Source organism: Osmia bicornis, unplaced genomic scaffold, assembly GCF_907164935.1.
Source record: "Osmia bicornis bicornis unplaced genomic scaffold, iOsmBic2.1, whole genome shotgun sequence".
Classification (NCBI taxonomy): Eukaryota; Metazoa; Arthropoda; class Insecta; order Hymenoptera; family Megachilidae; genus Osmia; species Osmia bicornis.
In genome coordinates, this window is record NW_025791330.1 from 68,413 (window position 1) to 84,770 (window position 16,358).

Here is a 16,358-nt window from a genome sequence, read left to right on the forward strand (position 1 = left end):
GTGTGTCGTTCTTCCAGCGTCACATTTTCGTTACCTATTCATCGAATATTTTGGCGTAACGCAAAATCAGGAGAGTCCAGCATAATATTACATTCTATGCTGAAAAAACATACTAACTTATCTGTCTAAAAAAATTTTAATAACTCTGGCAACAGATTTATTTTCGGAATGCTTTTTGTAATCAGTATTTCACCATTCTCCTGTACAGATCGTGTGTAGCAGTAGTGACTGAAAAATAAATCCAGGATATTTTGTGCCGCTGAAATGAAATAATGAATAGTACATATAATAAAGGTGATCGCTGTATGTATTTCCTTTCTAGACAGTAATGTTCAGTATGCGAGTGTGGGAGAGAGAGGAATAACAAAGTGTGAATGTCGGTGACGAGCGGGTCAAAGCAATATTTCAAAACCATCAAAAAACTATCGATATAACACATTGAATTCTGCCTATAGATGTGCATCTGCGACAACACATGCATAAGTGTTGGTTGCCATCCGCTGGTCATTTGGCTTCTGTTTAGAAACGAGGGTCGAGCGAGAGTAAAGGTTTCGTTCACAACTGCATATACGAGACTTCAAGAAATGTGTATGTACTGAAATTCAATTAGAAGTGAATATTATTGATGTGATGGGTTAGAATTCGACTGCCGTAAAGCGGCCGGCAACGTTTTTTTAAAATAATAATAAAGAAGTATAAAAAGAAGTTGTAAGAAATGAACAAAAGCCATTAAAAATAAGTATTATATATCTTATTTATTATTACGGCGGCCGGATTACATATATTATACCCTAACCATTTACTTGTAATTGAGTTTGAATAGACATTTCTTGGAGTCTGGTATATGCAGTTGTGAACGAAAGCTTCACTCTCGCTCGACCCTCGTTTCTAAACAGAAAAAAATGGCAAACAATCTGACGCACATGTATGCTGTCACAGATCCACAACTATAAGCAGAATTCAATGCATCTATATCGGCAGCTTTTTGCGAATATCTCTGAAACTGAGCGAGAACGCTCCTTATATGTATAATAATTTTTATAACATATCCAAAAATCATAGAAATCGGGAAGGACGTATTTGTTCTGTAGTTTCACCAAAAAAAAGAATAATAATAGCAATAAAAAATAATGATAGTACATCTCGTGACACGTGGATTGAAAATCGCTATCGTAATCGATAGAACGTCGCGTGAAAAAGAAATTTACGGATCGGAGTTCATCGCCTCTTCCAGGATCGAACTTCCCATTCTCCACGATACATTATATCGTCGTCGACGGTTCGGTAGACGCACACATATTCACATATACGAGCTGCGAATGAGCGCGCGCGGTCGAGCAAAGAAAACGAACGAACTGCGCCCTACAGAAAAAACGAGGAACTAAATTTGTGGTCTGTTTTACCTTTTTGATGTCTTTCGCGAGTGAAAATCGTAGAACACAAATTTCGTCTACCTCGAGGCTTGTACATCATCCCTTGGATGCTCGTTTTGTTCTATCCGCCCCAAAGAATGGCGCTCTGGTTTCTATTTGGACATACGATTCGAAAAAATGTTTATATTACGAATAAATTGATGCAGGTGAGTCCGATCCGCCATTTTCTTCACCGTTGACAGACATAAATTTCAATATTTTATAACTTTTTGACGATTTGGATAATATAAGGACCAGCGCGCCATTCTTTATGGCCTCCTGAACACGTCCCTCAAATTTTGTTGCATTCTGTTCAGTAATGACGACGTAATTTGTGTTCTATGTTCTAGGGATTTTTCTAGGGACTGTCGGTAAAGTTTTCGACGCTCGCATCACCTTAACAAGTCTTAAGCCGGGTATCCACCAGTATCAAACGCCCGTATCGTATCACCGTTCCGAACCCTTTTGAATAGGCAGACGTTGCCTCGTTGCATACCACGGCGTGCTACGGCTCGGACAATAGTTCTTCGTGTCTTGAAATAAACTCCTATAGGCGAGAAGTTTCGATTTGCTGCATGCTGTTTCTTTAGTGTAATTATCCAAACCATATCGTGTTTGGTATCATTTTAATCAGAAAAACATCACAAATATCTTGGTAACAGTTTTTTAAGAAAAAAATGAAAAATAACAAAGTTCAGTCGTTGCATTAGTATTATCTCACTGATGTATCCAATTCCAAATCATATTATCTCGTGCCTCAAGTGTCATGTTTCCACTTGACATAGCATTTCGGGCCTTCGCCTGGGTATGTTGTTTTTACGTTTCAAGTGGTTTCCGAACCAATCCTTTGAACGACAAGAAACCGACAATTTTCGGATCGGCCCGTTCCTTCGCCTCCGTATCACAGACCAATAGAACTTTCGATACACGGCAACGGAAAAATCTCTGGAAAATTAACATTGTCCTTTTGCAATAATCACACAGGTGATTATTAACATTGCTCTTTTATGTACAGCGTAGCACCGAAGATAATTGATCTGTTTAAATATATTTAGACGATAAAATTTGTCTAAATTAAATTAGATTAAATTCATAAATAATTTCATCGCTTTTGAAATGAATCCAATAATACCGCAAGATTTCAAATAAATTGAAACCCAAGTGACGGCACGAAACGCTATGTCAAGTGCCAACGCATGAACCTTTCCTTCGATGCAACAGCAAAGAATCGACAAATTTTTCGGATGGATCCGTTGCCTCCGTTCCTTTGGAACGGCACGCAGCAAAACGAAACTCCTCGCCTGTAGTGGCCCAGTCCTATTGCCTAACCGTTTATATCAAGAAACGAAGAAATGTTGTCCGCGCCGCAGCATGCCGTTGCATGCAACGAGGCAACGTCTGCCTATTCAAAAGGGTTCGGAACGGTGATACGATACGGGCGTTTGATACTGGTGGATACCCGGCTTTACACTGGTCTTGTTTTTTGTTTCCTGTTGACACTCCTTGTTGCTCCTTGTTTTGACACATTAGGGTTAAGGTTATATCTGTAAATTTTGTCACCCGGCATCTTTGAATTTGTCTATTCGATGGGTTATATTATCTATGGTTATATTATTTTGGAATTCACTTCACTGTATCTTCACTGTATCTTATTCTACTTATTTTATTTTATATCACAGTATATTGTGCTGGTTATGATTGCTTACACCTTACACTTTACAGTTTATATTTTCTACATTCTCTTTATCTTATCAATTTCTTAGTTTTATAATTTCTTAATTTAACTGTTTTGTTTGTATTCAGTATTCATTCATTATTTCATTTATTCATTTTCATTTTGATTGATTAGGTCAATGATTTGATTTATTGTTCTTTCTGTGATGGTGAGTGGTTTTGTCTGTGCAAATGCCTATTTATAATTGATTGATAATGGTTTGTCTATTGAGTATCAGACTTACTTATTTATTGTTCGACGATACAGTGATGTGGTGTTTAATTTAGCTACGTAGTTTATATTTGATTTGATTTTGTTGCTTTTATTCATTCTATCCTGATACTCCATTTGGTAATCAGTTTCTATTTTCTAGTTTCTAGTTCCTATCTGAACTACGCAGTGATTGTTTGATCTGATTTTGTCGCTTTAGTTATTTATCTTGATATGTCATTCAATAATCGGTTCCTTTTGCATTTGCACTGACATGATCAGTTGTCATTTACTATTTACAATTTAACTTATAATCTACTTTGATAAAGAAATGGAATAATTGTAGATAATAATCCCTATGTTTATTATATTCTGTTCAGTTCAATTTTTGTACTTTGTATTCTATTTTATTATATTTCATTTTTTTTACATTACATTACATTACACTACATTGAATTACATTGCATTACACGGCATTACATTACATTATTTTACATTATGTGCAGCCCTCACTTTATACTTTATGCCTTATGCCTTATTATTATTTACTTATTCTTCTTTAATATCTTTAATTAGTTACTTTACTGTTAGTCGTTCATTCTTTCATTCTCTAATCTGTTCATTCATTCTGAATCAAATTGAATTGAATTAAAGTAATTGACATGATTTTGCTTGTTTTGATATCTGCTGGACAAAGTGTTGCTGGTATTAATATTGACATGTTTATATATCTATGGTCGCCTCCATTCAGTTATTTTACATTTTATTTATAGTGTCACGTTATCACTGTTATTGTTTTATCTTATTTCATTATCGCTTCTTGATTTGATTCTTGATTTGTTGCCTGTACATTCTTGATATTGATATTGATATTCATTGGACATTCGATGTTCTTTTGATATGCTTTAATTCAATTTATTCGCGACGTTTCTCTCTGGTTATAATGTTGCTCTTCCATGACGGCGTGCTGTTTCTGTAAATTTAATACACATATCACCAGGATGTGCTATTCCTGTTGTTTTATGGTTTGTTGCAATTACCTTACCTCTCCTTCCTTTCCTTTCCTTTCTTTTCAGTTGCAATGCAGCTCTTTTATGCAACGTTAACTTGAGCTGCTATTGACTGATGTTTGTGGGGCGTGTTGGATTCCAATTAATTAATTCTTCATAGGATTTGGGAGCGGTTTGCTTTAACTGAAATGCAGGGAGTTGTTTCTGTGATTTGAATTTACTTTTCATGATTTCAATTTTAATTATTTTACGTATTTGACTAAATGTTCTTTATTACTGTATTATACAGGGTGGCCCATTCATTTCTCTATTCTGGTTGTCATAGTTTCTGGTAATCTTATAATCATAATCTTAATTTTATATCTCTTGTATTTTCTGTAGTCTTAGTATTAAATCTTTGAGGGATATGTAAATGCGTTAAGGGTTCGCGATGATGTTTTATTTTGTAAAGATTAGTAGAATTTGAATATCGCATTACGGTATTTTATTTTATTTTACTTATTCGAGAGTTTAAACTACTTATTTGAAAATTTAAATATATCAATTTCGCGCGGTGACGATATAATAATTTGGGGTGTTATAATTATAATAATGATAGTTTATGCAATTATAGTTATCCGATGCACTCTTTGTATTCTGTTAAATTTACACTCTTCTCCTATTGTTTCTATTGTCGGTAATATGTCGGTAATGTTTTGTTACCGCTGTACCTTTTGGTGCGATGGATTTCATCGTATGGTGAGTGAATGCCTGCTCTGGTAATGTCTCGTGATGGTATATGCCTACATCGGATAACTTGATTCTTGATTGTGGGTAGTTTGCTGCTTACCGATTGATCGCCGATCATTTTGCGCTATTTTCCGCCAGATGTCGCGACGGTATATGTACGTGTGGCGGCGTACAGAGTACCTAGTTTACCGACGCGGAAAGTGCATTTCCGATAAGGTTGCAGAGGACGAAAGGAGCCACATACTTCCGGGGCGCGCAAGACTTTTCCAGAAAAAGGAAAATGCCTTCTTCCCACGCGAACCGTCGAAGTGGATACATCGAGGATTTTTGTAATCTTTATAAGTGCGCATAGTTCCACTGTGTTAATTTGTACCAAGTCAAATCCTTAATACTAATTAAGTTCATTTATAGTTCGAGTTATTTAGAGCAACTAGTTTAAAGAATTAGCAGCTAGTGCACTCAAAATAAAGCAGTTAAAACTTTACCCTGTAGATTCTTTTTTCCCTCGACGGGTAAGACAGTTTGGTTACGCGTGAGAGTGTAGTTTAACGCTACATACGTGTAGTGGTCGGTATAGGTCTTCTCCAATGAGAGGAAATAAATCAGACTGAAATCTGGCTCACTTTGTTTTATTATAACTCTTATATCCGTTGCACAAGGAAACGACCAGCTACTTCAAGCAACGTGCAAACGGAAGTGAGTGGTCAGGCGTCCTTAAAAGAACGAGCGCGTCCATACAAGCTAAGCTTACCAACTACTTAACAAAAAGTAACTAACCTAAGACTAGAACTAACTACACTAACTAAACTAACTTAACCTAGATGGCGCATGAGGAGTTTTTCTGAACGCGACAAGGCGCTACATTACTCCCCCCCCCCCCCGAGTGAGTTGTTAAGCAACTCGCGAATTGTACTCTTTTATTAATATATGTTTTTACATTTTGATTAGTTCTTACGTCGCTGATGTTCTCGCAAAATGCAGGTTTTAAACGTTCCCACAGAAACGTAAGCGGCTTTCCGTGACAATTGAGTTTAAAAACATGGTCTGTAATGCGTTCCAGAATCTCAAACGGACCCTCGTAAGGTGCTTCTAACGGTCTTCTTTTGACCGAGTCTATGTGAACAAATACATGCGTACATGTGTACAAATCTTTGTGAATAAAATGTTTAGGTGTCCCATGATGCGAAATATTGCTTGGTTTAATCTGTCGAATATGTTGCCTAAACTTTTCTAAGAAAATCTGTGGATCTGGAGCTTCATCTTGTTCAATAAAGAATTCTCCAGGTAACCGGATTGGCACACCGTACACCATTTCCGCAGCGGATGCCTCTATATCCTCTTTAAAGCTGGCTCGGAGTCCCAACAACACTGTCGGTAAAACTGCAACCCAATCTTTGGTTGCATGGCACATGATCGCTGCTTTTAAAGACCTATGCCACCTCTCAATCATACCATTTGACTGAGGGTGGTAGGCAGTTGTCCTGGACTTATTGCAACCCAACAAATTACAAAGCGACTGAAACAATTGAGACTCGAATTGTGTTCCCTGATCGGTAGTTTACTGTTCTTGGGGCTCCGAACCTAGCAATCCAATTGAATAAAAACTATTTGCTACAGTGTCCGCTGTGCAATCCGAAATGGGTATGGCTTCCGGCCACCTGGAAAACCTGTCTATTATGGTTAAGCAATATTTATAATTACGCACTACTGGTAATGGCCCTACGATGTCCACATGTACGTGCTCAAATCTGCCTGCTGGAATTTCGATTTTTTCAGGTACCAGTTTGTTGTGGCGATGAATCTTGCTTTTTTGACAAGAAATGCAAGTGCGGACCACTCGGTATATCCCTATTCATTAGAGGCCAGACAAAACTTTTAGCTATCAACTTCCCAGTTGTCTTTCCACTAGGATGTGATAGATTGTGTACCTTATTAAAAATTCGTTTCCTTAATTCTTTTGGGACCATAAGGTCTGATGCTATTTTTAACAATGTCTCCATAAATATATTGATCAGAAGTGTCCAAAAATATTTTTTGGAAGTTCCACCTATTGGAATTTTCTGAAATGATTTTAGCCAGCTCTTCATCTTCCGCTGTGCCTGTATTAACTCATCTGTTGAGATGATAACAGGTAACTCTATACTTTGCAATCTGGAAAAGGCATCAGCTACTATGTTACTCCTTCCATCGATATGTACAATATTGGTGGAAAATTGACTAATGAAATCAATTGTTTTAATTGACGCGGACTGGCTTTGTCTGCTTTTTGTAGGAATGCGTATACTAAGGGCTTATGGTCCGTTTGTATACGCAGTCCTCTGCCCTCCACAAAGTGCCTGAAAAACTTAAGGCTCTTGTAGATGGCCAAAAGCTCCCCTGTCGTACACGCTATATTTTGTCTGGGCCTTCTCCAATTTCCTAGAGAAAAACCCGAGTGGCTCGCACTTACCATTGTTTAATTGTTCTAAAACTGCTCCAATCGCGATGTCTGAGGCGTCGGTGCGTAAAATCAATGGCGCGTTTTCCTTTGGGAAATGCAGCAAGGATGCTGCAGCTATGCGCTCTTTTGCAATATTGAAAGCTCGCTCCGACTCATCGTCCCAAATCACTGGTCTCTGATCTTTTTTGCGTGCACCAACAAGGAATCTGTTTAATGGGTCCAACCATTCCTGCCGCTTTCGGCAAAAACCTGCGATAGTCCCCACATGGCCTCCATTCACCGGATTTTTGGAGACCATGTTGAGCGGGTTGGCCCATTGACTCTCCGACGGGCGACAAATATTCTCTCTGAGCATCTGCTTCAAATTCTGCCCGCGCGACTTTTAATTTTTCCGGGAGCAAACGCCTCGCTCTTTCGGCGAACGGGTGTCCCTTGGTAAACTATTGTGGCGTATATTATTGTTGCGTGTTTAGCGTGGTCAGCGCGGTCAGAAAACACAAACACTGAGTAACGGTAACAATAAATATATTTAACAAAAAAGAAAGCATATACAAGAGTAAGCGTGGTCCCAAAACTATACACTATTAAACTAAGCTTATTACCATAAAACACACGCGTGGACCTGAATATGGTTACGGTAACAATATCACGAGTAAAGCGTGGGCTGAGGTACTACGCGTCGCGTGGGCAGCAAACTATGTACTTGTAATAATCGGCGAGGACTGCGAAGCACGTGTTCTCACGTCGAACGATCGTACAAGAAGAACAAGAATCGATCATGGCGTCGATCGTGCCGGTTCCGCGTGGAGAGGGGACCGCGTGGACAAAGTGGCCCCGAGAGGTGCTGCCGCTATCGGTAACGTCGCACCAACGAAGTATTTTCGTTGCCAACCTTCGCCGTTCGGCGTAGACTTGGGGAATTTCGCACACATTTCCCCCCGGCCATCAGCGACTGGTCGATGATGTGGTCCTGCGTGTCCGAGCTATTCTGCGAGGGCTGATGAAGAATGGCCAGCTTGGCGATGGGCCGCGTGAGCGTCGTGGTGGCCGTCTTGAGTTCGGACGACTCTGGTCAATCCGTCCTTGCCTGGTATGAGTTTGAGAACCCGTGCCATGGGCCATTTCCCTGGGGGCAAGCGTTCATCAGTGATAAGAACAAGAGTGCCTACCTTGATCTCATTTGATGGATGGTGCCACTTCGAGATTGCCTGGAGTCGTTGAAGGTACTGCGTGGACCAGAGTCTCCAAAATTGTTGGAGGCGCTGTGTAGAAATTGCCATCTTGACAAGCGATTGACTGCAACTTCTAGAAGCGTGGGCTCTGGCACTGCGTTGATCTGCGTTCCAATCAGGAAATGTCCTGGTGAGAGGGCTGCGATGTCGTCTGGATCGTCGCTGAGTGGTTCCAGTGGCCGCGAGTTGAGGATCGCTTCTATCTGCGTGAGCAATGTTACTGATTCCTCGTACGTCAGTAGAGCGTCCCCAATCGTCCTCTTGAGGTGAAACTTGAGAGATTTCACAACCGCTTCCCACTTTCCACCCATGTGAGGGGCGGCAGGAGGGTTGAAATGCCACTGAGTTCCGTCCTCAGCGAGCAGTGCTGCGATGTCCTGATTTTCCTGCGTGCTCTGCGTGAACTGCTTCTTTAATTGCGTGTCTGCTCCTTGGAAGTTGGTGCCGCAGTCTGAATAGAGAGCGGCTGCGATGCCTCGTCTTGAGGTAAATCTGCGATATGCTGCGATGAAGGCGTCTGTCGAGTAGTCAGAAACAACTTCCAAGTGCACGGCGGATGTTGCGAAGCACACAAATACGCAAATCCACCCTTTCTGCGTCTTGGCTCCTCTTCCCTTCCAAGTTTTCAGCGTGAGCGGTCCTGCGTAGTCCACCCCTGTGTGGGTGAACGGGCGTGATGGAGTGACTCGACAAAGAGGTAGTTGGCCCATCAGTTGATGGGCACGGATCCCCCTCTGCCGAGCACACTTCACACACCGCAGGATATGCGTTTTTACTGGAGCTCGTCCACCGATGATCCAGTAGCGTTGTCTGAGAAAGGCAAGAGTGGATTGCGTACCTCCGTGCATGGTCTGATGATGAGCCGTGGTCGATGAGAAGCGTTGACAGTCTCGAATCACGAGGCAAAATTACCGGGTGTTTGCCCTCGTGCGAAAGTTCTGAATGTTGGAGGCGCCCGCCTACCCTGGCGATTCCCTGATGGTCGAGGTAAGCAGTGAGCCTCGTGAAAGGATGCGTAGACGGAAGCGTTGTTCCCTTTGCGAGTGCAGCGAGTTCGTCTTTGAAGAACGTAGACTGCGTGGCCTGAATCCAGTAAATTCTGGCCCTTTCCATATCAGCTGCGGTGATGAGAAGCGTGGGCGAAGCATCTTGTCGTTTGAACAGCTTGTCCACGAATTTGAGGCAGAGAGCGGTGATTCTGCGTAATCTGTTAAAGGAAGAATATTTATAGATTAACTCCCATGAATATTCTTTTACTGCGTTTGCCGTGTGGAGTGCGACGACAGCACGAGCTTCTGGGGCGCCCAACTCGTCTGCATCGGACACTGGTCTGCTTGGGCCACGCGTTCTGCGTTTGCGTGAGCCACGGTGGTCCCGTCCACCAAAGCGAGATGCTGCTGTAGCTGATCTGTCGTCATGCCTCTTGACGCGCAGTCAGCCGGATTCGATGATCCTGGTACATGCCTCCAGTGAAAGTTCTGCGTGATCTCCTGGATTTGGATTACCCTGTTGCGTACGTAATCCTTCCATTTGGAGGGGTGCGTCTTGATCCAAGCCAGCGTAACTTCTGAGTCCGTCCACATAAATGTCTGAGAAACGGGCATGTTCAAAGTAGCGTGAACATGCCGCATCAGTTTCGAGAGTAGCAGCGCTGCTGTGAGTTCCAACCTCGGGATGGTCAGACGTTTGAGTGGTGTCACTCGCGTTTTCGAGCAGATGAGAGAAGTGTGGGTACCCGTGGACGGTGCGTGAACAACGAGATAGACGACGGCTGCCATTGCGAGGACAGAAGCATCTGAGAAACCATGTAGCTCAACTGTTGACGTGGTCAATGTGTTGAACCATCGTGGAATGGATAGCCTGGCCAGGCGCGTTAAATCTTCTCTGATGCTGAGCCAGCGATTTGTAATTGAAAGAGGCAGCAGGTCGTCCCAGCCGAGTTCCTGTAACCAGAGCTCTTGAATGAGAATTTTGGCTCTAATAACTACAGGTGCAACAAAACCGAGAGGATCAAATAGTTGTGCTACTTCTGAGAGGACGAGGCGTTTCGTGAATTGCGTGCGTTGAGTAGCTGATATGGTTGCGAAATTGAATGCGTCTTCATGCGGTGTCCATTTGATTCCGAGAATCTTGGTTTCGCAGTCGTCAAACGAAATTGATGCGTTGTTCTGATTATCTGCGAGGGCTTCAAGCAACGACTTGCTGGTAGAGTGCCATTTTGCCAACGGAAATCCACCCGCTTGGCAAAGTTGCGTCAGCTGACTTGCAACATCTTGTAGATGGTCAGCGGTGTCTGCGCCACCAAAAATGTCGTCAACGTACCTGCCATTTTTGATGGGTTCGACGGCAAGGGGAATTTCCACCCTTCGTCGTCAGCGAGTTGCAAGAGCGTTCTCACGGCTAGGTACGGTGCAGCTTTCGTTCCGTACGTGACCGTGGTCAGCTGGTACTGCGTTTCCTGTTGAGTTTCATCAAGCCAGAGTATCTGCTGCAAGCTCCAGTCCTCCGGATGCACCTTGATTTGGCGATACATCTTCGTGATGTCGGTTGCAAACAGATGTTTGAATCTGCGTATCCAGATGAGCAGATCTGCGATGTTCAGCATAAGGTTCGGACCGGTGTGGAGAAGATCATTTAATGCGTGTCCTGAAGAAGTTGGCTGGAGCCATTGAACACCACTCGCAAGGCGGTGGTCGTGCTGCCCAACTTGAAGAACGCCATGGTGCGGAAGAAAGTACTGAAACGGACTGATTATTGAGTCATTGTTCAGTCTTACCATGTGGCCAAGCTGCTCATATTCGAGCATGAACTTGGTATACAGCTGTTTGTACTGAGCGTCCTTGCTGAATCTTCGGAGTGTCCTCTGAAGACAATGGTGCGCCGTCTGGTATGAATTGCCAAGTGCTCGTGGATGGAGTTGGAGCGGCAATCGCACGATGTACCTTCCTGAGGAGTCTCGCGAATGCGTGATCTGGAAGTGATCTTCGCACTCTTGCTCTTCTGGTGTGAGCAAGGGTGCCGTGTCCTGCGGTGGCTCTTCTTGCGTCCAGAAGCGGCTGAGTAACTCACCCAACTGGCAATCGGTGTTACTGACCGTCCACCTGATGAGAGGTCCTGCGAATGGTCTGAATGCCCTCGAGGGGCCCGATTACGAGCCAACCGAAAGATCGAAAGTTGAGCGATCAACGGTGTTGAAGCGTTCCGGATGATGTTTGGCTTGATGACTTGCCCGTATGCAGTCGGCTCCGAGAATAATGTCCACCGGTCTGGAGACGAGAAATTGCGGATCTGCTAGATTCAATTTTCCAGATGCGATGGCAGCGTTGGACGAGATGGTGGTTCGGATGGTAAGCAAGTGGTCACCTTCGTCAGCACAATGTGCTTGAATGGTGACTGAGAGTGGTCTGTAATTTGAATGGAGGGTAATATTGACCACTCCATTCGTCTGCGAGGTCCTTGCTCCACCAACTCCGTGGACATCCAATGAGGAGCGTTGTCTTCTGAGTCTGAGCTGCGTTACTAATGACTCTGAATCAACGAGACTTCAGAGCCTGAATCAATGAGTATTCTTACTTGCTGCACTGCGAGGTCAGTGTGCACTCTTACGAGTGCCGTTGCTAAAAGCGTGGTCCGTGGTCTGCGTGTACTGGTTGCGTGGGCTGAACGATTTCTGTGTGCGTGGGCTCGATGGCTCCGGGTGCGTTGACGACTGCACCGTCACTTCAATGTGTGGTAGTTGAAGTGGTTGGCCGTGGTCTGCGTGGTGGCTGCTGGAGCCGGCGTGGACGTGATCTGCGATGGTGCCGTTGGTGGGAGACCAGGCACTAGCACCTTGCTAATATCCGCACCGTGGAGCATAGTGTGATGTACTCTCTCGCAGATCTTGCACCGTTGTCGTGTTCGGCAGCTGCGCAGGTGTGATGGCCAAGACAGTTCACGCAAAGCGCGTGTGCCTTGACCACCGTTGGCGCGGTCGTGGCGGGGTCAGTGCTCTGATGGTGGGCATGCTGACAGAAAGTGATCTTTCTGGCAGAAAGCGCACGGGCTAGAGTGCGGACTGCGTGGACCTAGCGATGGCTGCGGGTGCTGCGTGGGCTGACTGAGCGGGTCGAGACGCTTCCTGCGTGGACGGCTGCTCTCGCTGGCGCGAGCGTTGCTGCGGAGGACTGCGTGGTCCTTGCGGGTGCTGTAGGCGTGGGCGGAGTCGCCACGAACGGTGTTGAGCTGCTCTAATTGCTCATGAGTGCGTGCGCGGGCGAGTAGGAAGCTAGTCAGTTCCTCCAGCGTAGGATATTCCTTTTCGTGGCCAGCGAGGACTCCCAAGTGCTCGCGCGTGTCCGCGTCGAGCAGTCTGACGAGGATGGTGAGCAAGAAACAATTATGGGCATCCTCCAACCCGAACGACCGTAGCGCCTTGCTGCGTCTCCTGGATGATATTCACCATCTTCAGGAGCGAGGGCCGCCTTGCGCATTTCATCGGCTTGAGGTTGGCAAGCCGGTCCCATGTGCGACTGCACGTTTAGCCGCTTATTGTCATAGCAGGCCGTCGAGCAGTTGCCACGCCTGCTCCAGGGCGGCCATCGGTGGTAGGAAGGTGGCTAATCAAATTTGCCGCGTGGCCATTAACAGCTCCCTTTAAGAATAAAAACTATCGTGTGCAGCGAGGTCAGCGCGTTCGCTGATAACAGAACGCAATGGGCCTTGAATTCTGCCCATTTGCTGTAGTCCCCTTCGAACTTCGGTGAGCGCGAATCTCGGGGAGGCGTGATCGGCTTGCCGAGACTGCGTGGGGCGTCGCTTGTCGAGGCCGTCGTGGTCTGGTGGGCTGCGTGGTCTGCTTATTTCCGCTCAAGCTGCAGCCAGCAACTTGCGAGCCGAAAGTACCACGCGCGCTTCATTAGAAGCCACCTTTTCCTTGAAATAGGCGTGGTCGAGCTGCGTGGACGGCCAAACCTTCGAGAGGGCAGCGTGTGTTCGCGCTGGAATTCAACATGAATCTCCAGAATCGTGTCCCTCATGAGCTCCGGTTCTTCTGGCGCAGACGTCTGCGGGGGCCTTGTTGAGGGTCACCTGCAGGTCCTCCACCATGGCCAGGAGGGTGTCAAGACGCTCCTCCTGGACACGGGAGCGCACCTGGAGCTCCGCTGTGAGGCGCGTGGGCGAGCGTGGTGCGCGTGGTCTCTTCAGGACCTGAAGCGTGGTCGGCGAGCGTGGACGAGCGGCTGCGATGGCTGCGTGGTCGTTTTCCGTTGCGTGGTCTGCGTCGAGCTCTGATGCCGTCATGGCCGCCCCGGCGTCTCTTCCGGTTTTGAACCGGGGAGGGATCGCGCGATTTAGGCATTTTAATAAGAGTGTCACTGAGTACCTTTAAAATGCACTGAAAATCACCCTCGTCACCTGAACGGCACAATTCACCGTTACGTGTTCCGCGCACACAAAGCGGAGTCACTGAGTTCGCGTGAAGCGCGTCACTACACGTAATGGCGGTGAAACAGGACCGTTAAGCGTCACTACGCGAACCGTTACACAAGCCGGGGTGGTTAATCCGGCTCGAAGGACCAAAATGTTGCGTATTTAGCGTGGTCAGCGCGGTCAGAAACACAAACCCTGAGTAACGTAACAATAAAATATATTTAACAAAAAAGAAAAGTATATACAAGAGTAAAGCGTGGTCCGAAACTATACACTACTTACACTTATAATTAATAATACTACACGTCAGCGTTGGAACTGAAATTAACTTAACCAAAGCCGTGACTGAATGTACGCGTCGCGTGGGCAGCACAACTATGTACTTGTAATGATCGGCGAGGACTGCGAAGCACGTGTTCCCACGTCGAACGATCGTACAAGAACGACAAGAATCGATCATGGCGTCGATCGTGCCGGTTCCGCGTGGAGAGGGGACCGCGTGGACAAAGTGGGCCCGAGAGGTGCTGCCGCTATCAGTAACGACGCACCAACGAAGTATTTTCGTTGCCAACTTCGCCGTTCGGCGTAGACTTGGGGAATTTCGCCAACAATTACTTTTGATATTCTTCCTAATAGAACACGGTCTCGTAATATCTATGAATTCCGCGAGTATTGAACTAAAACGATTGCTCTTATCTATTGTGGAAATCGACGGAGAATTATCTTTCAATATTACAACATTCTTACTAACCTGAGTATTACCGTCTAAAAGTCTCTTATTCCTTAAGTCTACTAATAGATTAAAAAAATGCAAAAAATCGGCGCCAATAATCGGTTTAGAAACATTCGCTATGATAAACCGGCAAGAAAACTCCCGGCGTAAACCTAAATTTAATGACAATAGCTTCTCGCCGTAAGTATCAATAATTGCCCCGTTCGCCGCATATAATTTAAAAATAGCTATCCTTAAGTTTCTGGCTCCATAGGTCCTTGGAGCTACTGATACATCCGCACCAGTATCTATCAGGAACTCTGTACCTGTCCTCTTGTCCCTGATACTGAGGCGATGTTTCTTAGGGCCGTCGACAAGCGCCTCCTCCTGTGACGTCGCTACTAGTTTTCCGACTTCCTCTTGTCGGGGCCACTCCATGCGCAGGGCTGTCTACACTTCCAAGATTCGCTTCCGAATCTATGGTGGAAATAGCACAGGCCATTTCGCCGCTTTGCACTTCCTGAACTGCTACGTCTTCTATACCAGCGGCGTTTTGCTGGGCTCCGTTGACGACGTGACAACCTCGTCTCGATCTTAGAAAGCCTCTTCACAATGGCTGCCAGGTCGCCATCTTGATCTCGCCTAACGTCAACGATGGCGTCCTTCCTGGCGGGAGGACGTTCCGCCACGGCGGCCATTTCCAGTGCTGAACGCTCCATTGTCTTATCAGCGACCTTCGCCAGACGATCCAATGGAGCATCATCTATGATAGTCAAGACTTCTTGAACTCTCGTAGGGAGCCTCTGCATCCACAGGGTTTTTAAAGCGTTTTCACCAACGCTCGCTCCAGCAAGTTGAGTCATCTCCCTCAACAGTTCCGACGGTTTCCTGTCTCCTAGCTCTAATCCGACGGTTTCCTGTCTCCTAGCTCTAATCCAGACAAGAGGCGCCTCAGATTAGCCTCGTCTGATTTTGCCAGACGTTCAATAAGCGCCTGTTTGATATTCTGATATGTGCTCTTCTCAGGAGGAGCTTCAATGATATCTAAAACGATTTTCATCGTTTCTTGATCTAAATTCCGAATCACAGCGGAGCACTTGACTGCTTCGGCTTTTACATTATATGCCGAAAACTCTCTCTCCAGCATGATGAACCATAATCTGGGTTCGTCCTTCCAAAAAGTAGGTAGCTTCACGCTCCTAAATTCGCTGGCTTGTACCTCCGTCTTGTCGTCGGGCATGGCGTTGGCGTAGCTTGTTTTTTCTTTCCGAAATCGGGTTTCGGCACCAATGTAGCGGTCGGTATAGGTCTTCTCCAATGAGAGGAAATAAATCAGACTGAAATCTGGCTCACTTTGTTTTATTATAACTCTTATATCCGTTGCACAAGGAAACGACCAGCTACTTCAAGCAACGTACAAAAGGAAGTGAGTGGCCAGGTGTCCTTAAAAGAACGAGCGCGTCCATACAAGCTAAGCTTACCAACTA

General features: G+C 45.2%; 2 protein-coding genes across 2 annotated transcripts; both read right to left on the minus strand.

Annotated features, from left to right (window-relative positions):
* Positions 1-11,001: 11,001 nt before the first annotated feature.
* On the minus strand, positions 11,002-13,252 carry LOC123989040. The gene is made up of 3 exons (XM_046289759.1): positions 13,189-13,252; positions 11,900-12,275; positions 11,002-11,848 (listed from the first exon to the last, which is right to left on the minus strand). The coding sequence occupies exons 1-3, from the start codon at positions 13,250-13,252 to the stop codon at positions 11,002-11,004; spliced, it is 1,287 nt and encodes a 428-aa protein (XP_046145715.1).
* A 2,020-nt stretch (positions 13,253-15,272) lies between these two features.
* On the minus strand, positions 15,273-15,734 carry LOC123989041. The gene has a single exon (XM_046289760.1). It carries the CDS (start codon positions 15,732-15,734, stop codon positions 15,273-15,275), a length of 462 nt encoding a protein of 153 aa, XP_046145716.1.
* Positions 15,735-16,358: the final 624 nt, after the last annotated feature.

Bases quoted from the DNA above. Each gene is read 5' to 3' on its own strand.
- LOC123989041 (XM_046289760.1), bottom strand. From the start codon at position 15,734: ATGACTCAACTTGCTGGAGCGAGCGTTGGTGAAAACGCTTTAAAAACC.
- LOC123989040 (XM_046289759.1), bottom strand. From the start codon at position 13,252: ATGGGACCGGCTTGCCAACCTCAAGCCGATGAAATGCGCAAGGCGGCC. The intron at 12,276-13,188 runs GTGAATATCATC...TCGTTGATTCAG, and splicing joins GGCCCTCGCTCCTGAAGATG to AGTCATTAGTAACGCAGCTC. The intron at 11,849-11,899 runs GTAATCGGGCCC...ACCTCTCATCAG, and splicing joins TTCGATCTTTCGGTTGGCTC to GTGGACGGTCAGTAACACCG.